This window comes from Vigna umbellata, chromosome 3 (genome assembly GCF_029865625.1).
Source record: "Vigna umbellata cultivar VRB3 chromosome 3, Vumbellata_1.0, whole genome shotgun sequence".
NCBI classification, from domain to species: Eukaryota; Viridiplantae; Streptophyta; class Magnoliopsida; order Fabales; family Fabaceae; genus Vigna; species Vigna umbellata.
The window spans coordinates 20,522,905-20,545,037 of NC_142167.1; the positions used below are offsets into that span (position 1 = coordinate 20,522,905).

Below are 22,133 nucleotides of genomic sequence, written 5' to 3' on the forward strand. Positions count from 1 at the left end.
TAAATAAAAAATAGTCGTCATTTTAATTTTTTGTTATATTTAATAATTTTAAATACAATACGCTGAGCATGGCAATCTAACTTTTTAGTCAAATAAAATGTTAAGAGCAAACATTAGCCTCTGACAACAACAACTCGGGATCTAGTGAAAATTAACTGAAATAGATAACTTATAATTGTGTGTTACTTTCGTACATTTTCTTTTACAATGAAAGAGAAATAGAAGGATGGAATCAAATCAGCTATGTGATAGTTATAAAACTTGTGGCAAAACAAATATTTGAATAAAATAACTCCTTCCTTTGTTCTACTGCAGACGGCTCTGTTAAATACACAAGAATGGCCTTTGAAAACTATAATAAACAGACAAACATGAGACGGACTAAAAAAATACCAATTACAGTATGTTGCTGAGATCGTTACATATAAAAGAAACTGGATTTTAGTATATTTTTTAACAGTAACAATCTACCGATTCTCTTTCAAGTCAAGTTGGCATGTTTGAACTATACTTTGTAAAGCATGGTTTAGACCCTGAATGAAGCCAAATAATAGTTTTACAATACCATAATCGAAGCATGAGGAAGTTCAACTTTCATCATCCCAGTGGCTCTTGGGTATCTCCCCAGAGTCTGCTATCACTACCTTCTTCCTGGGTTTTCCACTGTAGGTTCCAGCTCCCCCTTCAATTGCATACACAATATCCATGCCTTGTACAACCTTGCCAAATACAACATGCTCTCCATCCAACCTGCAATATTTACATATAAGTTGACTTCATAACATAACTAAGAAGTATTAACCAGTGATAATGACCCAATGAGCATGTATTTTTCCTTTATAATAACGAATTCAAAGTTAGAGTCTATTTGTTGGAGTCACACATTAAGCAAAATCAACTAACTGATCCGCTACTTAGGCTTTATGATTCCCCCACCAAATGGACTAGTATTTTGGGTTAGGCTCTGCTGTTGTGCTTAAATCCTTATAATTAGTGTTTCCATAAGAGTTGAGCTATAGATAGTCATTTATGACCTGAATTAAGGTGCAAACCAAAATTGATATATGAATAAGTGTAGGTAGTGTGAAAGTCGTCGTGAACTGACCCCTTAAAAGGGTGACAATGCTATGAATCTCGCATTAAGTAGAATGAACAACTTGATGCAGAGTATTTAAGTCTTGAGACTCTCCTTCTTAATAGACTAGTCTTTTAGGTGTGTGTGCAAACCTGAAAAAGACTGCGCTTAACCTATGAGAACTTAATCCAACTGCATCTGTTCCCCAGTCTAGAAATTGTCCAAACCATGCACTATCAGGACAAAAATAACTTACCAACTGGCCTTCACCGTTGTAATGAAAAACTGTGAGCCATTGGAATCAGGTCCTGAATTTGCCATAGAGACAACGCCTGAAATCATGGGAGTATGATTTCATATAAACAGGTCAAACACATCTCAGAAATGACAGAAAAACATTAAGGCCTTGTTCACTTGAGTGGATTTGAGAGGATTTGAAAATAAATTTTTTTGTTGATTATTTGAGTGAATTTGGAGGTAAATGAGATTGGATTTGGAAGTAAATTTTTTTAATCTGTCACGTCAATTAAATCCTAGACTAATTCTCACAAACTTTACTTCCAAATTCATTCTCACTTACCTCCAAATTAACTCAAATAAACAACAAAAAAATTTATTTTCAAATCCTCTCAAATCCCCTCAATTACTCTCCCTCAAATTCACTCAAGTGAACAAGGCCTAAGTTCTAAAATATTTATAATAAAATGAAATGCTTGCAACAAGAAAATTTTTACACACCAGCATGAGAATGTTTAATCTTGAAATTCTCATCAGGAAAGGTGCCACCATAAATAGATTCAGACCCTTTACCATCACGATGAACAATGTCTCCGCCCTGAATCACAAAACCAGATACTATCCGATGAAATGGTGTTCCTTTGTAATGAAGCTTTAAGCCATTTTCACTCTTTCCTTTCTGCCCTACACAACATGGAACACTCCTAATCAGTGCAAGGACCGGTCAGGATTAAATTAATAAACACGAAGAAGAGACTACAGCTACCTGTACACAAAGCTCTAAAATTTTCTGCACAAAGAAAATTCGGTCATTAGAAATTGCACTGCTGTAAAGTATGAGTAAACATTACATTTTTACCAAAGAAGCTAACGCTTGGTTCAGGAAGAATGAAAATTCATATTCTTTAAACAATTAAGCTTCAGAAAGGAGAACTTGAAATAGAAGGACATTGACATACCCACAGTTTTCGGTACTACTTGGCCATACAATCCAATCACTATCCTACCTGCAGGAGCTATTTTGTGAGTCAAAATGATTCAAATGATTGCATTGGGTAAAATTTCTAGAAATATTGCTAGACAACCTAATCGCTGTTTGTCAATATCAATGTCCAAGAACACTCTGTGTGTAATTTCAGGGACCTGTTCTATTTTCTCCTCAACAACCTACATTAGAAAAGGGAAAAGTTTATCAGTTAAGATGGAAATCATAAGTTGGAAAAATTTACAGATGACCTTATGTTGAAATTACAAGGTTTTACAGAGAAAGAGAGATGAGAAAAAGAAAATAACCTTGAAATATGAGTATAAAAATTTGATACAATGATCTTGTTCAAAGACTAAAGTAGTAACATGTATTCATAAAAATTAATAGACTTCTAATCTACTGCTGTATTATAAATATAAATCATTGTTTTGAATGAAAATATTTATAGATACTATTCTTACATTAGAACGTATTTAGGATTTACTCTTAAATGAGATAGTTTTTGACATTATTCTCATTAATACATGAGTCATAGGTTAATAATGTTCATGGATATTTAGTGTTAATAAATAATGCTCTCAACACAGGTCCACACATGTTAAAGTGGATAAAAAAAGCCTCATATACTCAGAATGTGATTCGAGATACAGCTTTAACGAATGAACCTATACCAAATAGAGAGCTACCACCACAAATAAAGAACCAAGTTCCAGTTTTAAAGACACAAGCCTAAACTGAAATTGTTCAAATATAAATGAGAATAACAAACCAAAAGCAGGGACTGTTCATAATAAGCTGCGAACGAGGAAGTTTGAACCCAGACATGATGGTTTGATTTCAGCCGAAAACTCAAACTGAAATCAAAGGATAAAGTTAACTCAGGCAGTATTGCTTGCCCTGGAACTACAAAATTATTTCCTATTGCTCTTTTCAACAAAATACCGACCTCTTTCTATTTATGACACATTCTTCCACCGTATGCTATCCTAACCAAGTACCCTGTCTTCATCAATTTCTATCATATTTCTACTGATCACAGCCTTCTATGAGCAATAAATGCATCTCGTGATTTGGACCTACAGTATAGATTCCTTTCACTAATAATTAAAGGAATCATGTGAAATAACACCCTCCGTGTCTAGACCCTCAATTTGAATGTCCATTATCTTGTTCTTTCTAAAACCAAACAAGGCACGAGTAAACAAAATCGGTCTATAGAGATGGATGCCTTTTCAAACTAGCTAATATTTGTATGTGTCTCCCTTGATGCAATTTCGCAGCTAAACCCCATTTTGCTCATGAAGCAACTTAATTTTTCTTTCTGCGGATGGAAGTTGAAATACTTTACCTTGGTTCATACACCTGGTAGTACTGCATACACTAACCCATCCAAAAAGATCCTTAAGCAACTTTTACTCGAAAAATGAAGAAGGAACAGATCACAATACATATGCATGCAACACAGCTCCGGCACAATCCTCAGAATCGAGCCATGAGAGTTCATCACCAATCAAATTGTATAGAAGAAGCCAACAAGAACAAAAATAGTCAAAATGGAAAATTAAATGCATCCAAAAGCAATACCACTATATTACATTAAATAGTTTTGTTTAAGAGGCGCACTTCCTCAGTGTGACATTAGAGATAATGTAAGCAAAATTAAAAAAACAAAAACGAGCATTTTATTTTCATTCTATCAGAAAAAAGAAAGTAGAGTTGGAAGTACAGATTCAAACAACGCGCCAAACAATTGGAATCAAAAGTTCAGATCAGTGCAAAGAAACTAAAAGCAAAAAGTACCAAACACCTTCAAACTAACGCTAATAACAGCATTACGCCTGAAACCCTGCCTAATTGCCCAAAACAGATCCAAATAACAACAGCACGGGGATAAGGAGTTAAATTGCGCACCAGTTTTGAAGTAGTAGAACCATAAGTAGCGGTAGAACCAGTATATGCGAAAATGAGGAAAATTGAGAGAACAAGGAAGAGAAGGAGAAGTCGTGGGTGAACGAGAAAGGCGATCGCTTTAGGCATTGCTTCAATACCCTCTTTGCTCACTTATGCCCAATCAAAGCAAAATTGAAGCTTTCTTATCCTCCATGGCAGATGGCATACTGGGTTTGTCTCAGACCTCGAAGTGCAAACGAAACTTTGGAAAAACCGAAAGTAGCTGTAGCTGAAGGTGAAGATGATTCAAGCTCGCAACAGAGGGCGGTGCGCAACGCGAACCTACTACAAAAATATGTTTATTAATTATTTAATTTTTAAAATAATAATACTTTTACAGCTTTAAAAATTACCCTCACCCCGTATTTATAAATACAATAAGGTATATTATAATTTTAATTAAAAGTAAAATGAATATATTTGATGTGTTATTATCTTGTATTATTAAATGGAATTTTCGTTTAACATATATTAAAATATCACTATTCTATTTTAATTATGAGGAGCTCGTCGTTCCCAAATTTTTAAATAAGTGGTAATATTTTAATATTCATTTAACAAGTAATGTAGATGTAATGTAACCATTTAAAACGATCATTTTTTAATATAAATGGTCATATTATTTGGACTGTCATTTTTTTAAGGTAGGGTAAAATTATCACTTTAAAAAAAATTGCCAGTCACTCACAAACATAAAAAACGAAATACTAATTTAAGAGTAGAAGAGTTTTTTTAGAAAAATATTTTCTTTATTTTTATTCAATCATCAGGAAATAAATAACTTACATCTTGAAAAAAATTTAATCTATTACGAAAATATTTTCACCGATTTTAGTAAAAATAAAAAAAATTATTTAATAAAACTAACGTAGTTAATTTGTTATCATTAATTAAGCGTGACTCTTTTAATACACTAAAATTTTTTATTAAATACATATTCATTAACTTGAATCTAATTTAAAGAAACCAAAACCATGTCCACATTCAAAATCATAAATCACATCCGTTATCCCAAATAATAATGTTAGTTTGCACCACCACATATATTTATTTCTTTTCAAATTGCACGAAACCTAACTACAATCACCGTATACATCACCAAATCAAAAATTTCCAAATTCCAAATCATAACCCAAATCGTAAAGTGGATTGTTTATAATAAGTTGAAAGAAAAAAAAAATAATGGTTTCCTGTTTTTATTAAAAAAACGAAAGGTTGAAGAAGACGTAGAAAATTGAAATCTCTTCATAAATATTTATTTTTTCGAATGTTAAGTGATTTCTCAATTAGTATAACAAAAGTATTATATGGTTACAAAAAATACCTTATTGATTTAATATAATTTATAAATACGAATTTTATTTGTGACGGGACTATTACGAAGAAAATACATTATAAAGATTAAATATAATGAAAAAAAAAGAATATCATTATTTATGTTATTCTTACCGACGGAGTTTAAGAAGGGCCCTCCCTGTACCTTCAATCTGCCCATACTCATGAAAGAGCTATTATTCAAATGACAGATTCTGGGTATCTTTTCAAATAAATGTTTAATTATTTTATAATATTTTTTGTTCATTTATTTCGAATTATTTTTACTTTTAAATCTTTTTGTCTCTTTTTTTAAGTTATTTTGCCTTTTATGTATCATTAATGCAGATAGCATTTTTGTTTTTATCTTCATAATGCACTATTTATTACATCTATTCTTCTTTTCTCTTTCTCACTCAATAACGTGTTGTCATTCAGCTATCCATTAATTATTTGAAATATTTGTATAGAAGAGAAAAAGCAACAATACTAAAATATTTTCTCTAATTTATTGGGTTAAGAAAAAATAAATAAAGGAGATAGTATTTATATTGTTTTATTTTTTTCACTTCTTAATAATTATTTTTCTTTTGCTTTGGTTTTCTATTATAGGTCTCACAGAGCAAGTAAAGCAAGCATCTTTCTCTTATCATCTTTCATCTCTTTTTCCGTTTCTGCCGTAACAAACACTGAACCGAGTTTCGTCTTATCTTCAACGTTGTCGTTTGATTGGTGATAAGACAAGTCGCTGATGTATGATCTGTGCACCATACAAATTCTCATCTTATCTTTATTTTTCCGGTGGTCGTATTTTCACTCTATTTTTATTTTAGGATTAAATATATTTTTAGTCCGTAAATTATTTATCGTTTCTGGTTTTTGTCTCTCTTTTAAAATAAGGTACAATTTAATTTTCATTCTTTTCGAAAGTTTTAGTCATTGAAACTTTGGTTTTAGTCCTCGTTTTGTTGATTAAATGAGGACCAAATTTTTAAAGGTGTTAGTTTTTGAGGACTAAAACGAACGTTTCGATACCTTATTTTAAAAGAGGGACAAAAACAAAAAACGACCAATAGTTTAGGAACTAAAAATATATTTAACCGTTTATTTTACTATGAAATTAATTATTTTTTTCCTCGAACAAATTACTATGAAAAGAATAAGACAGTCACAAAATTTGATTATATATGTCAAAAAGTTAAAGTTATTAACTTTAATATTAAATAACTTAAAATAACATATAAATATAAGTTTAAAATAAAAAATATATGCAATTGTATTTATTGTGTCATATCTAAACTGTTAACTATTAAATTGATTTTGATTTTCGATCCTTAGAAGATTTTTTATAAAATATAGTGTTAACCTCGATTCTACACTCTCTGTACATTTGATTGTTATTTTTGCTTCAATCAATTTGAGATATTATTGAATGGGCACTCATGTAAAATATATAATTGGAAAAAGAAAAATGAATTTAAATCTTCATTAATGGAAGGTTAACATAATAATAACTGTACGAAACAATGGACAAATTTAATTGATTAAAAAGAAATTGTAGCTTTGTGATGATTATGTGATGAATATGACATATAGGTACGACATCTTATCCTATCAGTTATCAAAAGCCATGAGAAAAATGCAGGCAATGATTGATGAAGAAGCAAAGTGAAGAATAATAAATTATAGGCCTGACCAAAGTAATAATTAAATTTTAGTATAACCTGGTGAACATCTAATTTGAATTTAATATCATAACATTGTAGAAATGATCTGTGGTGAAAATTTCACATTAGATAAAATATTATTTTTCTCTATAGATGTAAACTTTACTATATAAACTTTTTTTATAAAATTAAGTCAAGTTTAGAGTCTCCTTCGCAATAATTTCATTTATCAAATTAACTACAACTTATTAAAATTCAAGTTTGATTTATATTTGGTTATTATCAAATTAATTACAACTTATTAAAGTTAAATGATGATTTATATTCCATTACTTTCTGAAAAATATTTTGTTTTGTTTTAATTTAAATGAATGAATTAAATAAATTATATTTTTCGTAAAATAAAAATGTATATGTAATTTCAATAATTAATTTTATAATAGATAATGATTTTATGTAGTTTATTAATTTAACAAAAAAATTATCATGTGAAAAATAATATTAAAGACATAAAAAAATTTCGTACTATATTTTAGCAAAACTTACTAAAATGATAGTAATTGAATTGGATTACTACACGAGTTTTAAAGATTAAATTTAAACATTTCAACTTTTTTACTTTATGAACTCTACATTCAAAAATTTATTTACGTGCTTTAATTCGTTTACTTTTAAAAGAGCCAATCTTATTAATACCAAACATATTACTAGGGTTTACACTATTAACATTTTTTAAAATTGAATTAGATGTTTTTAAAGTAGTTTTAATATCACGTTAATTACAAAAATTATATTTATTTTTTTAAATTACGTCATTCGTTTTTATTTTTATGAAAAATTCTTTAAGTTACGTGTCTTATTTTGAAAAAATTGATATAGTATATTGTTTCTTTAGTATTGTATTAATAGTATTAAAAAAACATCGTGTTAGCAATGTTTTTTTTAATTTTTCAAAAGTTATATTAAAAAATTACATTATTAATACAGTACTTTAATACATCAATTTTTAATACATCTTGAATATTATTAATACAGTACTTTAATATATCAATTTTTAAAATAAAATTAAAATTAAAACACATAAAAAAGTATAAAGGAATATATAAAATTAAAACACATAAAATTTGAGATTTTCCTTACAATATATAAAGGAATAACAATTTAACTTTTTTTGAAAAACCAAATTATGAAACAGTGGAACTTGTGTTGATTGTTTTCAGCAGGACAAAATCTGACACAACACATGCGCTGTCTTCACAACCATACCGTACCAAGACAGCTGTTTTCTTTTTCTATTTCTTCTACTAAAATTATATAACACATTTTAAAAAAGAGGTGACACGTGGCGACAGTTGCCCCGTGGTAATACCGTGTTTCTTTTCATATTAAAAAGTATTTTAAAAGAATAAAATGTACAATATAGTTAAAAGAATAACAAATATCTTAAAAAATAGTATAAAAATAAATAACTCCTCTTTCAAAAGTCAAGCAAACAAACCAGATTCAATTAGGAAACGTAAGAAGAATAAATACGTGTGACTTGGATCCTTAAATTTAGGACAGGGATTCGATTTTTACGTTAAAATATTATCATTTTATTTTGAATGAACATGTCAGAAAACTTATTGAATCTCATTAAAAGTTTTAGATTCGTTTGTATTAAAGAGAAAAAAAAAATTAAATACATAGTATATTTTAATTTAAAAGAATAATATAATTTAAGAAAAAAGATCACCAATATTCTAATAATTAAAAAAGAAACTTCCGTTGCCAGGACTTGAACCCGGGTCTCTCGGGTGAGAGCCGAGTATCCTAACCAACTAGACTACAACGGATTTCATGCTTCCTTGTGTTCATAATTGTTAATATACTTATAACATTATTAAAAGTCCACAAACACAACATCAACGAAATGAGAAAAATTAAGAATATCTCATCTAGAAAATTTAGACCAAGAAATATGTGGGAAAGGTTTACGTTAAGCAAACATCAGCTAACGTTTCCACGAAAGATGTCTTTCTCACATATCATTACAGGTCATGACTGATTTTTTTTAAGGTTGTGATGAAGATCCGTAACACAGATGATAAAATCTTTGGGGAGGAAACGCTACAAAGAAATTCTTGCTTGCACTTCTGTCAACAAAGGAAGAAAGAAAAAGAAACCGTTGCTTGTACTCTGAAAAACTTGTTTTTCCTAATTGAAGGATTATTTCATTGCTAATTAAACTAAATTTTCTAAACTATACGTGTTTTAATGGTTTAACCTAGAATTGACTTTTTGTAAAATTTTCCAAATTAATAAATATAAATTTTATTGTCTAAAATTCAATTGGTTAAAAAAAACTTTTTAATCAAATGAAAGCCCCATGGGGTCCACTGGTGAAATTGTCGTTTAATGAATATGTCGACTTTGTAAATAAATGCGAAGCTGCACGTCGTTTTGAAACTTTGAAAATGAAAACCCTAATTTCCATAAAAAAGAAAAAGGAAAAACTCACTCACTTTCCCCTCTTTTTCTCCACCAATTTCCGCATCACTTCTTTCCATATACTAGTTGCAGTTAATTGTTGATGAGGATGAAAATTAATATTTGCTTTTATCTAGGATTTGTTAAGATTAATCATTAATTTCTGGAGTATTAATTAATGAAACAGAATCTAGCTTAAAATTTATACGGTTCAATACAAGTACTTGTACAGTACTTAAACAGTACATACACTTATACGGTAGATTAGACGATCAATTACGTTGGACCCACACTCTGATCAAGGTCGTACCTTTCACATGTCATTCAGAACAGAAAGTTAATGTCAAATGTCGAATATAGCCGTTACGACGAACCTTGTAAAACTAGTTGTATAAAGGATAATCCATAAAAATAATCGATCTACTTGTGATCAATCAAGATGATCAACCTAATGGCGATTGATCTAAGAACAATTAACAATAAATAATCAACCTAAAAATAAAAATAAGATGCCAGTTGGTGTGACTTAACTCCACTACACACTTTTAATTTAAATATTAAATTACCATAAAGTGTATTCCTTTTTTATTTATATATTCATGGTAGAAATAAACAACGATCATTCAACATTTACCTACCATTTTTTGGAGAACGAGATTGCTTCTGGATGCCATTACTTATTAAAATACTGATTGTAACTTATGGGGAAATCTCATCACATACTTTCACGACAATTTTAGAGAAAATGTGATAATCACATTATTAACTATTTATCAAATTGTCATTGCCTGACTCGCATGTTAATTATACAAGAATTCCCACATATAGAAAAACTTATCAAGACATAAGGTTTTAACGTATAATAATATATATATACTGTTTTTCAATTTTCAATTTTAAGTTGATTTACTCAAGTAATCCATATTCTTAAAAGTGTTTCTATTGCGGAGAAAACGTGGCTGAAAAGATATAGACAAATTTATTACGAATGAACTTAACAGTGATCACTAATACGTATTATAATGTTTTTTTATCGACGGTTGCTAACAACGAAATTCAGTTATTCTACATTAGATTTTGATACTTGGTAGATGTACCGAGGTTTTAAATTCTTCTATTACTATATTTAAATTGTGTTTTCCATGAAAGGTTATGACGTAAACAGTGATGAAAAAGCAAACAACTTTAATAATAATAAAAAAAACAGCGTTATAGTCTATTCGTGTTCAACATCAGCCGTATACGACGTTGAAATCAAAAGAAAGTCATGTATTTAAAATTAACCAAACAACGCCTGTTTATCTTTTATGGAGGATGAGTGGAGCTTTAGCATTAAGGAAGGAAAATGACGTTTTATTTTTAAAAAAAGTCTATTTTTATTTTTTTGTTTTAAAAATATTAAATTTACGTTTGTACAGAAAGTATTATTTAAAAAACAGAGTTTACGACAAAATAAGAAAAAAGTTAGGTGAGGCTCTGTTGAGGATCAGTTAATCCATGTAATGTTGTTAAATTCTGAGTTTGAAAATATCAACAACTACAAAATGTGTGATCAAGTGGACGAGTTGGTCTCACAGTCTATCTCCACAAAAAACAATGAATGTTAAAGATCTAAATCTGACAAGGATCATGGAAGAGTACATTTTCCCTTTTTCTAATTCACACGTTTATATCCTATATAATATTAATTAAAATATTAATTAAATAGTGAAAAGAAAAACTAAGAAATCCTCTACAGTTCCCGTCCAATTGAAGCTACAGTGGTTGCACCCTCTTCATCGTCAAGGTGGACTGAGAAAACCTGCCCAGACTGGGAACACTGCTATAAATACATCACACGCGTCTTCGGTTTCTCCATATCCAAAAACTCAACACCGTTAATTCTGGTTAATTAGATGGGCACCGCAACCGCCTTTTCGCCTCCCACCGTTTCAACCACCAGTAAATGGCTGGGCTTCGTGGCCGCCGTCTGGATTCAGTGCATCTCCGGCAACAACTACACCTTCTCCAATTACTCCGATGCGCTCAAATCCCTCATGCATCTCACGCAGGTGCAACTCAACAACCTCTCCGTTGCTAAAGACATCGGAAAAGCCTTTGGGCTTCTGGCGGGACTCGCCTCCGACCGCTTCCCGACTTGGGCCATTCTCCTGATAGGCTCCGTTGAAGGCCTGATTGGATACGGAGTTCAATGGCTCGTTGTGAGCCAGAAAATCCAGCCCCTTCCCTATTGGCAGGTATGAAAATTTAAGAGGTTTTCGAGATTTGAATTTGGTACAATTAAAAGTCCCCGTTATTGATTTACTGATAAGTTCGTCGTGTTTGGTAAAACGATGCAGATGTGCGTGTTTCTGTGCATGGGAGGGAACAGCACGACGTGGATGAACACTGCCGTTTTGGTAACGTGCATACGCAACTTCCGTACAAACAGAGGACCCGTTTCGGGGATTTTGAAAGGCTTTGTAGGGTTGAGCACTGCGATATTCACCACGCTCTGTTCTGCGCTTTTCGCCGACGACCCTGCCTACTTCCTCGTCATGCTCTCTCTCGTTCCCCTCGTTGTTTGTCTCACCGGTATCTTTTTCCTCCGAGAGCTTCCTCCCGCCGTCGACGCCGCCGGAAACGCCGAGGAGGTCAAGTATTTCGGCGTCTTCAACGTCGTTGCCGTCCTCGTCGCGCTCTTCCTCTTGGTCTACGGCTTCGTCCCCAGCCCCGGCGTCCTGGTGTCGCGAGTTTTCGTCGCCGTTCTGCTGGTTATGCTGGCTTCGCCGTTGGGGATTCCGGTGTACACGTACTTCAAGGGACGGCTCGGAGAGGGGAATGACGTGGAGGGGCAGAGAGCGAATGAACCGTTGCTTGGTGGTGGGGAAAAGGAAAACGAAAGCGTGGCGGCGGTTGAAGAGGAGGCTTTGGTGGAGAAGAGAGCGCCGATGGTGGGTGAAGAGCACACGATAATGGAGGTGCTGAAGAGCGTGGATTTTTGGATCTTGTTCGTGTCGTTTCTCTGCGGGGTTGGAACTGGTTTGGCTGTGATGAACAATATGGGTCAAATCGGGTTGGCTCTCGGGTACCCTGATGTCTCACTTTTTGTCTCTTTGACCAGTATTTTCGGATTCTTTGGGCGGATCATCTCGGGTACCGTTTCCGAGTTCACAATCAAGTAAGTCTTATCATTCCACTTCAACCAAACCAATTTTCATACATTTTTAAAATGTTTTCATACTATGACCGAAACAAAAGAATTGGTTTTATCTTCAATTGTGAAAAAATCAAATTTAATATGCAAAATGACGGCAGAAAAAGCATATAGCACTTGGAATAAAAATGAATCAAATAATGTAAAACGAATAGCAAGTGGGATATACTAGTCGCAATCATATTGCATATGAAAATAATCTTGTGGATCATTTGTCTAATCATACATTTTACTTTTACTTGTTGGATTCTCAAAATATTATTGGTAATATCGGTGATGTTCTTTTTTATGTTTAATAAAAAATAAAACACAAATATCGAAATAAAATATAAGAATAACATTTTTTTCTTATCTGAGTTATCTATTTGGATTCTAAATATTTCCTTAAATGCTTTTTAAAACTTTTTTACATTGAATTATTATATCTTTTGATAAGCGTAACAATATTTTGTCGATGAAAAAATAAAAAATGTTGAGATGTATAATATAGGCCTAACTTATTCAACAACGAGACAATATTCAGACGATGATACAAGATTTATTTATATGCATACAGTTGCGTTAAAATCAAATTGTTTATTGCTCGAATTAAAGTTGTTTTTGGATAGATCTCAGTCTTAATGAGCTTATTTTGTGCCTAAAGGCAGAAGAAAGTTAGGTAGTAGTTTGATTGATTTGATTTGGAGCATGGTTAGTCTATTATAGTAAGTTTGGTAGTAATTTATGAGAGACTCGATTTTGTGCATGTTTTGTCTATTATGGTAAGAATCAATTTGTCACGGTTTGCAAATTTGTCTTTTGAGTTTTATTATCTATTATAGGCCGTATATTTGCAACCAGAAAAGCACTGTTAAATGTTGGTCATAAGAAAGTGAGTGGAATTGGTATACAGATATTAAATTGAGGTTTGCATTCACATATTATAAATTAGATTAATCTCATTCTTAATTTGGAAATTGATCTGCAGGAGAGCAGCAACACCAAGACCTCTCTGGAATGCAGCATCTCAGCTTCTAATGGCTGTTGGTTACATACTGATGGCCATGGCTATGCCAGGTTCTCTATACATAGGGTCTATTTTGGTTGGCATATGTTATGGAGTTAGGCTTGCAATCACAGTTCCAACAGCCTCGGAGTTATTTGGTCTGAAATACTATGGTCTGATCTACAACATTCTGATTCTCAACCTTCCTCTGGGCTCTTTCCTTTTCTCTGGTTTGCTTGCTGGCATACTGTATGATATGGAAGCAACGACAACCGAGGGAGGAGGCAACACCTGTGTCGGAGGTCACTGTTACAGGCTAGTCTTTATTGTCATGACCGGAGCATGTATCGTTGGCTTCTTCTTAGACATTCTCTTGTCATTCAGAACCAAAACTGTTTACACAAAGATTTCCATGAGCAAGAAACCCAAGAAATCCTTATCAGCATCAAGCAGCCGTTGATTCGTTATGAATCACATTCCTGGGATTGATGAACTCTATGCTCAAATGATATCTCAATATGCTCAATTACTTAACTCATTTTTTAGAAAAAGGAGGCTGATTGTTTTTTATTCCATTTTTGCCTCCGTGGTGTGCTGTTATTTCCTTTACAATGTGTTTTTAGAACTGTTAAATAGAGAGAGGTGTCTTTAGTATCGATGTGATGGGTTTTTTGGTAGATCAAAACACTACATATGTTGTTTGTTCTATGAATAGGAATGGCGGTATCAGTTCTTTTTATCATATTCATTAAACCAGTGTTGTTTGGTTACTAAAAGTATGAAAGTCACTGTATTAAGGTTGCAACTTTTGGCATTGTATCATGTGTTATATCTTTGAATCTATTTACAGCTAGAAGATATTTCATTCCAAAAACCTGCCATCGTCCTTTTCCTTTGTCTTCTTTTGTTGCAAAAACAAATAAAACCAAACAAAACCTGCCACAGATCTCAGACATTAATTGCAAATCTACAGATGCTTTCAACATATCTAGGAACAGTAAGATCAGTGAAGTTCTGGTTTTAAAATTTTACATGAAAATAAGATCAGTGATGTCTGGGTGATTTTAGTTAATAGTACCACTATATTTAGTTTCTTAAAAATTAATTTAATAGTTCAATGATCAAATATATGATGCAAATTTTTTAATTACATACCTAATATACAACTTTCAGATTTGTTATAATAATTTTAATGTCAGTTAAAAAATATATAGTTATTTCACAGGCATAATAAAGAACATCGTATGACTCTCATTCATACATTTATTTAGAAAATTAAATAACAACAACAACAAAAGATAGCTCAAACGCAATATTAAGTCTTCAACTTAAAACTAAGACTCGTGCACATTCATACCTTATTAGATTTTCAGTAGTGAAATTAATACAAAATTTAATGAAAATAATCTAAGGTGTATCGTTAATTATATGAAAAGAAGGATGAGTCAGAATTTATGTGAAAAGGAAGAATGGTTTGACATAATTCTTAAAAAAGTAAAAGGAAAATAAACTTTACCTTAGAAGGTGGGTAATTACTTCCTGCACCTCATTAAATTTTCACTCCCACCCCATTAAAATACTATCAAAAAATGCTTTTCGTAAAAGAAGGGATCCATTGGCTTCAGAAAAAAAAATTCAAACTTGTTCATTGTATTCTAAAAAATAAATTTCCAAAATGACAGAGTTCATGAAAAAAAAAAACTGTCTAAAAGGTTTAGATTTGAAATGGTAAAAACCCATTTCCATTTCGGGACCCGAGTCTCTCATGCGAGAGTCTGAGTGTCCTTACTTACCAACTAGACTACACCGGAATTCCTATTATTACCAATAAAATAATTCTCCATAAAGTAAAAAACAAGAAAGAGAGATAAATAAATTAATTTCTCGTTTCAAAATAATGATACTTTTAGTTATATATAAAACATCTAAGATGACGGAAGTTTCTACCCTATTACTTTTTCTTCTAATATTTCCTTAAAACAATTACTATTTTGGAATATAAGATTGAAGTTAACCGGTTCAATCTCCAATAGATCCTCTAAAGATTCAAAAATTGTCTTTAACTTTAAGTATTTTAGTAACTATTCATCTAAAAAATTGAAATAGTACATACAAAAGAGATTTTGATATCAAAGTGAGTTTAACATTTGATATTTTAGATGACAATAGTATAATAAATGTATCCTACTTATCTTTTTATTTTAAACTTGTATTTATAGATTTTAGAGTAAACTTTTGATTAGCAAACCTAAGTATGATTCAATTATTATTAATTCTACTTTACTTTTCGGTTATTCCACAGTAAAATTAATTACTTTAACCATTAATAGATTAGTCTAACTTATTGATCGTTCGACATTAATGGTAGTTTGTTTATACATTTGACTGTTTGTCCTATGACTGACCAAAATATCATACATTAAAATTACTTTTTACTTATAGATTTTAGAGTAAACTTTTGATTAGCAAACCTAATTACGATTCAATTGTTATTAATTCCACTTTATTTTTAAGTTGTTTCATAGTAAAATTAATTACTTTAACCATTAATCGATTAGTCTAGCTTCTTGACCATCTGATCTTAATGGTAATTTGTTTATATATTTGACTGTTTGTCCTATGACTGACCAAACCATCATGCATTAAAATTACTTTCTATTTATATATTTTGGAGTAAACTTTTGTTTAACAAACCTAATTACTATTCAATTGTTATTAATTCCACTTTACTTTTCAATTGTTTCACATTAAAATTAATTACTTTAACCATTAATTGATTAGTCTAACTTCTTGACCGTCCAATCTTAAAGGTAGTTTGTTTATACATTTGAGTGTTTGTCCTATGATTGACCAAACGATCATACATTAAAATTACTTTTTATTTTGTATCTAAAATAACCCATCGATGGTCAGAAAGATATTATTTTAACACAAATATTTAAAAATAGTATATTTATTATTTTTTTATTATGCATACAATAATCTTAAACTATCGAATAATATTAGTATCGTAATAAAAAAATTAAGTGAGTTAAATATATTTTTAATTTCTAAATTTTTAAGTGAAGATAAAATTTGTTCTTTTTCTAAAATTTTAATACATTTTACTAATTATTTAATCTAATTACGTATCAAACACGTTTCATACAAACAATTGAGTTGTTTATATCATTCAATATATTTTTAATTCCATGTTTATTGAAAAACGTGTTTGAAAAGTAAAAGAATTAACATAATTATATTAAAAAATTATATATATTTATTTTGAAAACTTAGAAACAAAAATAGGTAAATATTTTTAACATAAACTAATTTAGTTTTGTGTCAAGAAAACTAATACTTTAAATTTGAATACTGCTAGGTTTTTATCTGTTGTTTCTCTGCTTTGATTGAAAATACACTCATGACAACTAATGATAATGTTTCAAAATATATTATTATTTTCTTAGAATATCAATATTAAAGTATTTGTAATGCCCAATAAAAAAACAACACAAAAAGTGCAGCACAGAATCTGACTCCTAAAAACATACTTGACCCAAAAATATACTTGTCCATTTACCTCCTCATCACTGTTCTTCAAAGAAATCCTGATAATGTGGCTTCGCCATTATTTTGGAGGGAAAATGAACAAGATGAGAGCTCAAACGCGGGCTTCATTTTCGTCCCTGAAAATATCTGACAAAATATTTTTAGTCAAGGAAAACATCATAATATTAATTGAAAATTATATATATTTATTTCACAAGCATAATAAAGAACATTCCATCGTCCTCATACATTTATTTAGAAAAAGAAATAAAAACAACAACAAAGATCGCTCAAATGCAATATTAAAATTTAAAATACAGACTAATACTCAATCATACAATATTAAGTTTTAAGTGAATTTATTAAAAAGAAGTTAAGATGTATGGTTAATCAATAGATTTTCCTCCCATCATTGCAGTACAGATAATTTTTGTCCTTTATTGTCAGATATTTCCATTTTAAATAATAGTAAAAAACTAAAGAAAAAGGAAAATTCCGTTGCCGGGATTTGAACCCGGGTCTTTCGGGTGAGAGCCGAATATCCTGACCAACTAGACTACAACGGATTTTACATTTAAATATGAAATTAATTTATCTAAAATATAGTCAAATACTGGTGTCATTTTTAGATGTTCATTTGTTTTTAACTTAATTGAACTACTTAGCGTATGATGAAGTTAAAACAAATTTATTTCTTACCTGTAAAAATATAAATTCAAAATTTCAAACATCAAACGAAAAACATACTAAAATTAAGTTTTTTTAGGACTGATTATTCGTGTTGGGTTCCAAAACGATGGTCGTAAATGGGAAACAACGCATCACACACCATAATCACCATTAGCTCGATTTAACAAAAAGGTAAAATACAAACACCAAGTTCCCAACTCACATGATGAAATGGTAATCAAATGCCACAAGAACTTAAATTATTCTTGCAGTCACTATATGTTCGAAACTGTCTTTGTGGTGGGTCCCCAAAACGGCAGCATTTGGACGATATGATCATCTTTTTGAAAAATGCACAGAAAAAGTTCATTAGATTAGTTGCAACGCCAAATCAAAGGCATGCCACTCAATGCACTTTCCATAAGATATGATCTTGTTCAACATTATTCTCGTTCTTGATGACAGATAGATAAAAAAATTAAACGACACTTGCAGTGTACCATTTTAATAATTGAACCCAGTCTTGTGCTATATTCCATAATTAACCTTTTATTTACTTTGATAAAACCAGAAAAACGCATTTCAGACAGAACTCCCTCGTACCAGACAAACAAAAAATTAAAAGCCAAACAAATTACTTGTAATAGCCGCAAAGTGAACCTTGTTAAGCAGAAAGATCTGTTTTTTCTCTTATGTCGTCCGTCGGTGAGAAACCCAATTGAAAGGCTTTCGCTCACAGCATGAAGATAGAACCTCAGAAAAGCTTGGATGAGGAAGATAAATGCTCCAGAGATTAATTAACAATATAAAAACCAGAACTTTAACGAATGAAACACGGAATATTTTTTTTGCCGAATCTTTTGGCGGGTGGTTTACAATCAAGGAGAATCTGCCAGCTTTACTGGCAAAGCCAAAATTCTTGAACCCACCACGAAAAACCCCAAATTCTAAGACCCATTTACATTTAACAAACAAACAAAAGCCACGATGCTGGTTCGGCTAAAGCAAGGTGAAAATAAGCAAAAAGCTAGCTGAGGACACAAACGCCATGGAAACTGATCTTCTGGGGGAGGACTCTCCCATCGCCAACCCAGCTAAATATGACCCATCTGCCAGCATTGTTTCTCCTCCGGATCCTGTACTTGACCCGGAATCCGTAACGGAGTTATACACAACTCCATTGTCCGCACCCGTGTACACCACCGCTCCTCCTTCGGATCCCATTCCTGTTCCTGTTTCTGTTCCTGTCACTGTCCCTTGTGATGATGATGATGATGTTGAGGGCATGGGGTTGGTGGTGGTATCTCGTGACGATTTCTGACTGCAAAATCAAATCATGCACACATTGAGACCATCATCAATTTCTCAAACAACCTCAAATTCTTGTTCAATGCTAACATTCTATAGTCAATGCAACATCAACAAGGGATTGTTGCATATATGAATTTTATTGGATAGTATTAGGTAATGGAAGTAGCACCAAGCACCAACCATCATCAATGCTCACTTAACCATCATCTACTATTTATTTATTAGTAACATGAACATTAAAAAGTTCTGCTTTGGCCATACCAAAACCCACCTAACGCACTGATGCTGGAAATAGTGAAATCTTCCTACTATAACAAGAAAGTGTTAAATAAAAAAACTTGAGAATGTGAAACAAATTTAACCTTAACCTACAAAAGAATATAAGAATATCATAGAATAATTTAGAATTATACTGCAAAAATTCTCAGATCAGAATAAAATAAACATAGTACGAATATATTGCATGATGTTTGTGACAGTAAACTAAAACAATAGTAAATCAGCAGAGACAGATTTGTTTGATATCGATAAAAAAAAGACTAAATACGATGTTTATGTGACATTAAACTATACAAATGTCTTGCATCAGACAATATATACAAATACACGACCTTCACACTCGACTAAAGTAGGGTTAACTATTTTTTTTTTCAGGAAAATACTATGATATTTACCCTTCTCGAGATAACAAGTTAATAGGAATACCAACTAAATAATGTGCATAAAAGTAGTCTGCAAAAAATAGTAGCAGGTTGCAGTTTCAAAGATGCGATTTTAAGGGCAGAGAAACAAGGCAAATGAAACAATTAGAATCAGTAAAATACAGCACTGCATAAGGAAAAAAGTTAGGTGGTAAATTGAGATGGAGTGAGTAAGCATGAAACAGAAACAGAAACAGAGGTGAGCAATGAATGAACGGAAGGGCAAAGCAGAGGAAAAGAGAGAGAACGGGGAAGAATGTTAACCTTGGAGAGGATGGACAGAAGGTAACGGTGTAATCAGCGCCGGTACACGTAAAAGTACTGGTAGCGTCGTCGTAAGCGTAGCTATACGATTTTGGGCAAGCTGCCTTGAACATCTCCGAGTAAATGGAGGGCCTACAGGTTGCGGGTGAGCCATACGCGCCGTTGCAGCAGTACTCGGGGCTACCAAAAGCCTCACACGCGCTCTTGCACGCGCTTCCCTCGGAGGCTCTCAGCTCCGCCGGGCATTGCTGGTTCAGATCCGACGTGCACCCCGTAGTGGCGCATAGACCCGACCCGCCAGTACCCTCCACGATCATGGGAAGGTTGTAGCCGTCGACGAGGCTGACGTCGTAGAAGTCTTGGCCTCCGGTGCCCAGCGTGAACTCGGCGAGAGTGGCCGGCGGGGCGGCTCCCGCGCCGTTGCATTCGACTTGGCCGGAGCCACAGTCGCCAGTGAGGCAGGAACCGGATCCGGATCCGTCAAAGGTGCAACCGGTTCGGGCCCAGAAGCGACCGGACCAGCCGGTGGAAGCTTGGAAGGTGCGAGAAGTGTCCTTGGGAAGCTCGAAGCCGGTGCTCTGGAGTGGTGGGCTACCAGCATTTGCGAGAATGCCTGGCCACACCGTGTAATCGCATCGGTTAACGAATGTGAAGGTGGCAGCCATAACCCCTGAAGAACGTGAAGAAGAAGAAGAAGCGACAGTTAGTAAAAAAAAAAAGTGTTGTTTTTGTAGTTTAACAATGAAAAACATGATGTGAGGATATAAAGATGGCGTTTTTACCTGGGGTAGTGAAGAACAGGAGAACAATGAAAGTGAGACATGAGAGTTGTGTGAGATCCATAAGTTGGTGTCTGGTTTTTTCTTGGTTGGGTATGGTTTGTGAGTGTTTGTTATGTTATGATCACCAACAGTTCCTCCTCTGAGTGTTGGTGAATGAGTAGCAGAAGAGCAGGGTCTGGGAAGAAGAGGGGTAGTGTTTGTTTGTATGGAGGAGGCAGAAAACGACAAGTGACTTAGGGGTAAAAGTGGAAGAGTGAGTTTTACCAAGGACAGTGTGTGTCAAAAACACAGTCTTTTAGGGGGTGCATAATAAATAAATAAAATATAGCATGTTGGTCACAATAATTTCATCTCTAATTAATCGGGCTGATTTAACAACGGGACCTCTCTTTTGCTGCCAATTGCACATCCAAGTAAATAATTTCATTTGTATATTTTTTTAAATCTCAAATAATTGTTTTTATTTTTATATGTCTCATTTTAATCCTTATTTTGACAAATGTAAAACAATCAGATTATTTTAGTTATTATTGCACTGACATATAATTAAAAGATGGTATTTGTGTTTATGTTTTTTATTTAGATATTTTTTAATTAATTTAATTTTAAAGAATATATATTTGTTATTTGTAAAATTGTGTCACGTGCTAATCATTTATAACAATATCATATGTCATTTTTATATTAGGTATAGTTGCTTTAATTTTAATTTAGTTCTTTTATTTTTATTTTATCTCAATTCTTTTAATTTTTTAAAAATGAAATTATTTTGTTTTTTCTAAATTAAAATGAAATTTATTTTTTATATAAATATTATATTAATATATTTTATTAAATATTTTTAAAAATATTAAATTTATTTATATTTATATCTATATTTATACTTTATTTGAAAATATTTTTAAATTTTAAATTTTAATTTTTTTTCTAATTTGTTATAAAATTGTTTAAAATTATTTTAAATTTTAAAATTTATCATTTTTAAATTAACTCA

At 31.9% G+C, this 22,133-nt stretch overlaps 3 protein-coding genes and 2 non-coding genes across 5 annotated transcripts; 1 reads left to right on the plus strand and 4 right to left on the minus strand.

Moving 5' to 3' along the window:
- Positions 1 to 372: 372 nt before the first annotated feature.
- Positions 373 to 4,532, minus strand: LOC124840965 (peptidyl-prolyl cis-trans isomerase CYP21-1). Its single transcript, XM_047317124.2, has 7 exons — positions 4,212 to 4,532; positions 2,398 to 2,479; positions 2,272 to 2,319; positions 2,079 to 2,102; positions 1,814 to 1,996; positions 1,332 to 1,407; positions 373 to 750 (listed from the first exon to the last, which is right to left on the minus strand). Exons 1-7 carry the CDS (start codon positions 4,335 to 4,337, stop codon positions 588 to 590), a joined length of 702 nt encoding a protein of 233 aa, XP_047173080.1. The 5' UTR covers positions 4,338 to 4,532; the 3' UTR covers positions 373 to 587.
- Positions 4,533 to 8,993: 4,461 nt separating this feature from the next.
- TRNAE-CUC (transfer RNA glutamic acid (anticodon CUC)) lies at positions 8,994 to 9,066 on the minus strand. The gene has a single exon. It is a non-coding gene; the product is annotated as a tRNA-Glu (tRNA).
- Positions 9,067 to 11,356: 2,290 nt separating this feature from the next.
- LOC124840969 (protein NUCLEAR FUSION DEFECTIVE 4-like) lies at positions 11,357 to 14,686 on the plus strand. Its single transcript, XM_047317128.2, has 3 exons — positions 11,357 to 11,937; positions 12,040 to 12,860; positions 13,864 to 14,686. Exons 1-3 carry the CDS (start codon positions 11,596 to 11,598, stop codon positions 14,339 to 14,341), a joined length of 1,641 nt encoding a protein of 546 aa, XP_047173084.1. The 5' UTR covers positions 11,357 to 11,595; the 3' UTR covers positions 14,342 to 14,686.
- Positions 14,687 to 17,905: 3,219 nt separating this feature from the next.
- TRNAE-CUC (transfer RNA glutamic acid (anticodon CUC)) lies at positions 17,906 to 17,978 on the minus strand. Its single transcript has one exon. It is a non-coding gene; the product is annotated as a tRNA-Glu (tRNA).
- Positions 17,979 to 18,874: 896 nt separating this feature from the next.
- Positions 18,875 to 21,327, minus strand: LOC124840973 (Pathogenesis-related thaumatin superfamily protein). Its single transcript, XM_047317131.2, has 3 exons — positions 21,140 to 21,327; positions 20,358 to 21,027; positions 18,875 to 19,402 (listed from the first exon to the last, which is right to left on the minus strand). The coding sequence occupies exons 1-3, from the start codon at positions 21,198 to 21,200 to the stop codon at positions 19,081 to 19,083; spliced, it is 1,053 nt and encodes a 350-aa protein (XP_047173087.1). The 5' UTR covers positions 21,201 to 21,327; the 3' UTR covers positions 18,875 to 19,080.
- Between the last annotated feature and the right edge of the window lie 806 nt (positions 21,328 to 22,133).